We start from the raw sequence: 8972 nt of genomic DNA, 5'->3' as shown, positions 1-8972 counted from the left end.
TTTAAAAAGTTAAAAAGACGGTTAAAATCTGATTTTGTCAGCTCAGACTGCTGAAGAGCTGTGTCATTTGTTCCGACATGGACTGTAAGTGTTGTTGCATAAATACTTGTGTTTTCATGATGCGCAGTTCATAATTGCTGTTATAATTTCATGTAACAAATATAACTTAATTTGGTGTAAAGATAAAATGTAATACATGTTTAAGAACTAAAGGGTAGAATAAGCTGCTAAATGATATGTGGTTAACAGTGTATCTATCTCATTCTGTATATTTACGTTTGTCCCGGAACTAATGTTTTCTGTCTGTGTTACCGCTACAACGGTTTAAGTCGACACTCACTGCCTTGAATTCCGGCGGAGCAGATAGCTCCGATGCTTGTTAAACTGCATAAAGTTAAAAATGTGGTTTGAAGTTAATACAGACGACCAAATGGACATTCAAGAGACTTCAAAGAACTTAGTAACCTCTTTTCACGACAAGCGGCCAACGAGGTATTATTATATTGTCTTTATTGATCTGGATGTTGTTTGTATTTTCTCTGCTAAGCTATAATGTATTGATTTATTTGTACTGTGTTCACTTACAATGTAGTTCTCACGGCGTATAAGGCATATACGACGTTCAAGGCGTACATGGTGTGAAGCTGGATGTACCAAAGAGACCCGATGTGCCCACAGCAATAAACGCCCGTTGCAAAGAACTGACCTGTGTCTGTGTTGTCGCGAAGAGAGCTACAGTGAGAACTCGACCTGCTCGGCGCGGGTATGAGAGAAGACGAGATTACGGCGGGTAACGACGTGATGAAGATCCAGCATGTAAGATAAGCAAAGCCCAGGACACACTGTCGACATAGCTACCACAAGCAAATGTTATAAGACTTTGTTAAAAGGTGCGACTTTCCGTATAAAGGCCAGAAAGAGCTCTACCAAAGCCATCTTAAGTCAAGTGGTGTGAGAAGTGGTTTAACTTGGAAATTGCAGTTAAGGATTTAAGTCTATTACCCTTGCATACTGTTTAGCCTGTGTTTAAGAAAATATCTAATGTGCTGGTATTCATGATTGTTACATGCAACAAATCTAAAAGGAAGAAAGTTCAAGCCCCTTAAGCAAATTAACACGTTTCAGTAAGGTTAAAGGAAAGTACATTGTAATTTATTTTCTTTATTTATACTTTGAAAGGTAACAGAAGTTAAAGTATAACTTAAGCTAAGTTTAAAGAGTAATTTCATTGATGTTTTTTCAATTTCAAGTGTAAAAACAAGTGTTTTGATGCCTTTTGAGCATATTTAATTCACAATTAAGGTTTATGTTAATTAAGGTTTGTGTTTTGCCAAACTAATTCCTAGTTTAAGCTAACTTGAAGTCTAAACAAGTTTAAATACTGACACAGTTTGTGGTACAACATTTACGTATTCAGAGTTAGACTTCGCTCACTGTCTTCACACATCTGTTAAGATTCAAATAATTACTAAAATTTCCTAGTTAATCACACTTAGCCTACTGTAGCTTACACACAGCCCAAAATGTCAAACTCAAGTCCTGAGACCTGTCATGAGAATAGAAAATCATCTGCTCAAGCCGAAACTATAGACATTGGAGCTACAGAAGATGTAGAAAGGCTACGAAGAAGCGAAAGAACCCGAACCCTAACAGAAAAGGGAAAAGAATTCGAAGAAGAAAAGCTAAAGAGCATACAACGTCGGTATAGAATACTCTATGAGAAGTGGAGGTATCACGCAAGAACAAGCAAAGAAATACTGAATGATGAGGCCTCCGAAGACGAATTGTATGAGCTAATTGAGAACATGAAAGCTACGTGTTCTGATGTAAAGATGGTTTACGAAGAATTACGTAGAGTCCAAGCTCCTGAAGCAGAACTGCGACGTAGAGTAGACACATGTATATCGCTGTCAGGATTTATCATTCAAAAGGCAGAAAGGCATCTTAAAGGCATCACAACAGAAGATCCCTGGCCTGATGTTGGATCGATCCTGAACTCTACATGTTCTCCATCAAGACCACTGTCACATCAATCACAATGTGGTTCTGTCAACTCTAGCTTCCACTCGCTTAAAAAACATGAGGCTGCTGCCGAAGCTGCTGCATCGCAGGAGGTTTTAGCGGTGTTGGATGAACAAGAAAAGGAAATGACAGAACTTCAAAGGTTAGAGGTTGAAGATAAGCAACGACTGGCACAGTTTGAGTCTGAGAACCTTGCTAGACAGCAAGCGATGCAAGAGCAGCGTAGAAAACTCGAACGTCTTGAAGAAGTGAAGAAACTGAATGCCGCAAGAGCTCGAGTAAAGGTCTACGACCAAATCGAAGAAAACTTCAAAGCGATTGACTTGCCTCATACTGTTGCATTAGCAGGAGAACCTCAAACACTCTATGCTTCAAGTCCCCCATTCATTCCTCCATCTCTACCAGTCGCATCACAAATTCTCAATGCCTCAAGTCCCCCATTCAGTCCTCCATCCCTACCAGTCGCATCACAAACTCTTCTTGCCTCAAACACCCCGTTCATTCCTCAATCTCTTCCAGCTACAATGCAAGCCCTTCATAGTCCACAAAGCCTTCAACTGGTATCTCAAGCCCCATCAACTTTAGTGCCCATACCTCAAGTGCAGAACAGCTCTGATTTGGTCAACGTTCTAGCAGAAGCTATAAGTGCTAATCGTCTTCCAACTCCAGAGCCCTCATTATTACTGGAGATCCTTTGAAATTCAAAGATTGGCAATTATCCTTTGAAGCGCTAATCAATAGGAAAAACATTCCAAAGAACGAAAAACTGTACTACCTTAGAAAGTACCTTGGTGGCGCTGCAAAGAAAGCTGTAGAAGGATTTGTCCTACTAGGAACGGAATCAGCATACGACTCAGCCTGGCAGCTGCTGGAAAAGCGTTTCGGAGACCCTTTCGTGATTGGGAAGTCCTTCAGAAACAAGCTGCACGCATGGCCAAAAATAAGCTCTAAGGATGGGTTTGAACTAAGAGAATTTGCAGACTTTCTTAGGAGCTGTGAAACAGCAATGCCCTACATTAGAACATTGGAAGTTCTGAACGACTGCAATGAGAGTCAAAAAATCCTACTGAAATTGCCTGACTGGTTGGTATCCAGATGGAATCGCAAGGCAATGGAAGTCAGACAAACAAGAGCTGAGTATCCACCGTTCAAAGAGTTCGTAGAATTTCTGTCGAAGGAAGCAGATCTTGCTTGTGATCCCATATCTTCGGTACAGGCGCTGAAGAATGTGGAAAGTGAGAAACCAAGGTACCCACGAAACCAACCCATACAAGCTAAAACACTGTCTACAAACACAACAGAGAGCAGCATTCCATCGTGTGGTTTCTGCAAAAGAACAGGGCATGTTCTCGCCAAGTGTAGAAGGTTCCTTGAAAAGACAGTTCAAGAGCGCGTCAAGTTTGTACAGGTGGAGAAGCTTTGCTTTGGATGTCTAAAGGCTGGTCATCATTCGAGAAGATGTGATAACAAGAACACATGCGAAAGGTGCCAGAGGAGACATCCAACATGTTTGCACGATGACAAGGTCAGTGAACGTCAAAGGTCATCACCTCTAAAGGGAGAAGAACACTTAAAGTACAAGGCAAACATCAAAGAGATGACTGCAACTGCAACCACAAACAGAGTCGTACAAGACGGCGTAAGCACACAAACCTCTTCAATTGTTCCTGTCTGGATCTCATCCACAAAACGACCAGATCAAGAAGTTCTTGTCTATGCGCTCCTAGACACACAGAGCGACACAACCTTTATTCTAGATGAAGTGGCCCAGGAGCTCAACACAAACAAAGAAAATGTCAGTTTGCGACTATCCACAATGTCTACAAGGTCGACAGTCATACCCTGTCAAAAGCTAACAAACCTGCAAGTGAGAGGATACAACTTAGAGAAAAGGATTCCATTACCATCACTTTTCACACGAGAGTTTATCCCAGCCGACAGATCGCACATTCCAACCTCTGAAACAGCACTAAAATGGCCTCATCTGGAACAATTAGCAGACAAGATTCCACCACCATTGGACTGCGAAGTAGGCCTATTGATTGGTTATAACTGTCAGCAAGCTCTTCTACCAAGGGAAATCCTGGCGGGCAAAGAGAACCATCCATACGCGCAGAGAACTGATCTCGGCTGGAGCATAGTCGGCTGCTCAAATCTAGAAAGTGACTGCAGTGATGCAATAGGAACCAGTCATAGAATCATAGTGCGACAGGTGACGCCTGCAGTGCATCAATCAGTTGAGTTAAAGAGAGAAGTACACTTTGCCTGCAGAACTAAGGTCAAAGAGATTAGTCCAACAGACATCATCAAGGTTCTCGAATTCGATTTCGCAGATCACACTACGGATGACAACCTCGTTTCTCAGGAAGACCTTCTTTTCTTGTCCAAGGTAGAGAAGGGTATAAAGCACAAGGAAGACGGCCACTACGAACTACCACTTCCTTTCAAGACGGACAAACCTAATCTCCCAGACAATAAGCAATGTGCTGTTCGAAGGCTCGCCTCTTTAGAGCGAAAGTTGAGAAAAAATGAGCAGTATAACAAGGATTATGTCCGTTTCATGAAGACATAATAACTCTAGGAGATGCTGAGAAGGTCCCATGGAATGAACTCGATAATCAATCAGTGTGGTACATTCCGCACCATGGAGTCTATCACCCCCACAAACCTGGGAAGATCCGTGTTGTTTTCGACTGTTCAGCACGTTTCCAAGAAACCTCTCTAAATGATCATCTTCTGACCGGGCCAGATCTGACCAACACATTAGTCGGAGTACTATTTCGATTTAGAAAGGGTCCAATAGCCATTATGTGCGACATTGAAAGAATGTTTCATCAATTTCATGTCGCAAAGGAACACCAAGACTACTTAAGATTCCTCTGGTGGGACAAAGGCGATCTGGACTCGAAACCCTCAGTGTACAGAATGAAAGTGCACTTGTTTGGAGCAGCATCGTCCCCTGGCTGCTCCAACTTTGGACTCAAACATCTGGCATCTCAGGGTCATGGATGTTCAGCGAGGAGTCCATCAAGTTCATCCAAAGAAGCTTCTATGTTGACGATGGCTTAATAAGCGTAAAAACAATCGATGAAGCCATTCATCTGGTGGAAGAGTCTAGAGCCTTGTGCAGAACAGGAAATCTTCGGCTGCACAAGTTTGTGTCCAATGAAAAGGAAGTAACCGCCGCAATACCACCAGAAGAACGTGCACAGACCAAAGATCAAGATATGGCCTTAGGAGAATTTCACATCGAGCGAGCACTTGGAGTTCAGTGGTGCATCGAAACTGATGAATTCAAATTCAGAGTCGTGGTTAAAGAGAGCCCACTGACAAGAAGAGGAGTTCTCTCTACAGTCGCCTCTGTCTACGATCCGTTAGGGTTTGTAGCCCCCTTTATATTAGTCGGCAAACAGATCCTGCAAGAGCTATGTAGAGAAAAGGTAGGCTGGGATGAAGATCTTCCCGAACACATTCTGCCAAGATGGGAGTTATGGCTTAAGGATTTGCCACACCTGGCAGCACTGAATGTTCCAAGAAGTTACCTTCCATCACATTTTGACTCAGTCATGCGTTATGAGTTACACAACTTTTCAGATGCAAGTCTCAATGGATACGGTGCATGTTCTTATCTCCGAGCAATAAGTGAAACAGGACAGATCAGTTGTTCACTTGTCATGGGGAAGGCAAGAGTAGCCCCTACCAAGCTAACGACCATCCCGAGACTTGAATTGTCATCAGCTGTGACTTCAGTGCGCAACGGCGATGTTGTAAAAAGGGAGCTTGAGATTGAGAACTTAGAAGAGTATTACTGGACTGATTCGAAGGTGGTTCTTGGCTATGTGAACAATGATGCAAAGAGGTTCCACACATTCGTAGCCAATCGGATCCAACGTATAAGAGCTAGCACGAATCCTGAACAATGGCGACATGTCAGCTCTGGAAATAATCCAGCCGACCATGCCTCAAGAGGACTGACTTCGGTTCAGTTGAAGGAGTCGAACTGGCTGAAAGGACCTGACTTTCTTTGGCAGCAGAATCTTCCATGTAAAGAGGAAATGGTGGGAGAAGTTGAAATGACCGATCCTGAGCTTCGCAAAGCCCATGTTCATGCAGTCAAGATGAAAGAGGTGAATTCACTGGTGAAGCGCTTTACAAAGTTTTCGGACTGGTCCAGAGCAGTGAGAGCGGCTGCTAGGCTAAAGAGATTCATCAGAGAATTCAAAGGACATCAGCCAAGAACAAAGGAAGCAACTAGCCTTGAAGAAAGAAGAGAAGCCGAAATCTTTATTATCAAGCTGGTGCAAGAAGAAGCTTTTGCTGAAGACATTCAGAAAATCAAGCTCCAGAAAGAAAACACCCTGAACAAGCGTAACAAGTTACGCCAGCTGAATGCCTTCTTGGATAAGGACAATGTTCTCAGAGTGGGAGGACGATTATCTCGATCAGCCTTACACCATGACGTAAAACATCCGGCAATACTTCCGAAGAAATCTCATGTGTCAGCCCTTCTAGTCAAACACTATCACGAGCGTGTACATCACCAAGGAAGAGGCATGACCATGAACGAGCTGCGCGCAAATGGAATATGGATTCTTGGTTGCGGAAGTGCTGTCTCCTCACACATTTATAAATGCGTAACTTGCAGGAGATACAGAAGAGCCACAGAAGTCCAAAAAATGGCAGATCTCCCGGAAGAGAGAACAGAAATGTCCCCTCCTTTTACCTATTGCGGACTCGATTGCTTTGGCCCCTTCATCGTAAAGGAAGGAAGGAAAGAGTTGAAACGCTATGGATTGTTGTTTACTTGCTTATGCTCCAGAGCAGTACATATAGAAACACTAGACGACTTAACAACAGACGCTTTCATGAACGCGCTTCGAACATTTGTAGCTATTAGAGGACCTGTGCGTCAATTGAGATGCGATCAGGGAACAAATTTCATGGGTGCCAGGAGACTGTTTTCTGAATTGCTTAAAGGAATTGACCAAGAACGTCAACGAGCATTCGGTTGCGAATTTGTAACGAACGTCCCATCAGCAAGTCATATGGGTGGAGTTTGGGAGCGTCAAATTCGAACTATCCGAAGCATCTTAACCGTTATGCTCGACAAATCCGCAAGCAGACTTGACACCACATCGCTGAGAACGTTTCTCTACGAAACAATGGCTATAATCAACAGCAGACCGTTAAGTGTTGAACATCTTCATGATCCCAATGGACCAGAACCTCTCACACCCAACCATATTCTAACGATGAAATCATCAGTTATTCTGCCCCCTCCCGGGCAGTTTTGCAAAGAAGATCTCTATTTGCGCAAACGTTGGAGAAGAGTGCAGTTCTTAGCTGATGAATTCTGGCAAAGATGGAAGCGGGAATACTTGCTAAACCTTCAACAACGACAGAAATGGCAAAGAACAACACGGAATTCACAAGTGGATGACATTGTGATTCTACAAGATGACAGCTCTCCAAGAAACGAATGGAAGCTTGCCAGGGTCGTAGAAGTTCACCCTAGTGCAGACAGTATGGTGCGGAAGTTGAAGCTACTAGTCGGAGACACTACTGATAAAGGACAGCCACTAACTAAAAGAATCTACCTCGAAAGGCCCATTCACAAGTAGTTACCTTACTTGAATCTAACTGAGTCACATACACAAGATTACATTCATTCAGTCTTACAACACCTTTAATTGACCTTCCACGTATAGAAATCCTACATTTCAAGTTAATTAGGGATTTGGTGGGAGTGTAAGTGTTGTTGCATAAATACTTGTGTTTTCATGATGCGCAGTTCATAATTGCTGTTATAATTTCATGTAACAAATATAACTTAATTTGGTGTAAAGATAAAATGTAATACATGTTTAAGAACTAAAGGGTAGAATAAGCTGCTAAATGATATGTGGTTAACAGTGTATCTATCTCATTCTGTATATTTACGTTTGTCCCGGAACTAATGTTTTCTGTCTGTGTTACCGCTACAACGGTTTAAGTCGACACTCACTGCCTTGAATTCCGGCGGAGCAGATAGCTCCGATGCTTGTTAAACTGCATAAAAGTTAAAAATGTGGTTTGAAGTTAATACAGACGACCAAATGGACATTCAAGAGACTTCAAAGAACTTAGTAACCTCTTTTCACGACAAGCGGCCAACGAGGTATTATTATATTGTCTTTATTGATCTGGATGTTGTTTGTATTTTCTCTGCTAAGCTATAATGTATTGATTTATTTGTACTGTGTTCACTTACAATGTAGTTCTCACGGCGTATAAGGCATATACGACGTTCAAGGCGTACATGGTGTGAAGCTGGATGTACCAAAGAGACCCGATGTGCCCACAGCAATAAACGCCCGTTGCAAAGAACTGACCTGTGTCTGTGTTGTCGCGAAGAGAGCTACATGGACTATCACTCTTGTGTGACTCTCTGTCTGAGCACAGCCTCCTTCAGGATCCTACGTCGGGAAGCGGAGGTTTTTGACCGGGATGACGGCTGCCGATCAGGTCCGGCGGCAGACCGGCGGTCCTATCGCGGGAGATGTAGCCGGTGAAGGAGATGCAACAGTGTCGGCAGGCACTGTGCGCCGAAAGAGATCCGAATCAGGGAGACTCGAAGCCGCAGGTGCATCAGCTGGATGGACCGGAGTGTCGTTAGACAGGGCTGCATAGCGGTTGGAGAGGCTGATGTGCGGAGGAGAGGCAGCCCCATCCGAGCCTCTCTTGCAGCCACGGACCACCACTTCAGCCCAGGTTGACTGATGCTTCTGAGTCGAGCAGGATGAAAGCCTGGGAAGACTAGAGGGGTCCCAAAACACGGTGTCCTGGATGTTAGCGGTTGCGCTAAGAGAAACAATCTGTTTGGCTTGTACTGAAGCTACATCCATAAAGCCAGTCAGCAGGGAATCTTTCTCTTTGAGTTCCTCTGAAAGTCGTCGGATGTCTTCCATGAT

At 43.4% G+C, this 8972-nt stretch overlaps 2 protein-coding genes across 2 annotated transcripts; both read left to right on the top strand.

The window, feature by feature from the left end:
* The first annotated feature begins 381 nt into the window (after positions 1 to 381).
* On the top strand, positions 382 to 2720 carry LOC119909695. The gene is made up of 2 exons (XM_038727910.1): positions 382 to 492; positions 593 to 2720. The coding sequence occupies exon 2, from the start codon at positions 1524 to 1526 to the stop codon at positions 2718 to 2720; it is 1197 nt and encodes a 398-aa protein (XP_038583838.1). The 5' UTR covers positions 382 to 492; positions 593 to 1523.
* Positions 2721 to 4610: 1890 nt separating this feature from the next.
* Positions 4611 to 8389, top strand: LOC119909694. Its single transcript, XM_038727909.1, has 2 exons — positions 4611 to 8179; positions 8280 to 8389. Exon 1 carries the CDS (start codon positions 5031 to 5033, stop codon positions 7641 to 7643), a length of 2613 nt encoding a protein of 870 aa, XP_038583837.1. The 5' UTR covers positions 4611 to 5030; the 3' UTR covers positions 7644 to 8179; positions 8280 to 8389.
* Positions 8390 to 8972: the final 583 nt, after the last annotated feature.

This window comes from Micropterus salmoides, unplaced genomic scaffold, assembly GCF_014851395.1.
Source record: "Micropterus salmoides isolate LMB-PRFRI ecotype aquatic unplaced genomic scaffold, ASM1485139v1 Ms_hic_scaffold_183, whole genome shotgun sequence".
NCBI classification, from domain to species: domain Eukaryota; kingdom Metazoa; phylum Chordata; class Actinopteri; order Centrarchiformes; family Centrarchidae; genus Micropterus; species Micropterus salmoides.
The sequence above is the reverse complement of the archived record's forward strand: the minus strand, read 5'-3'. Positions and strand labels throughout refer to the sequence as shown.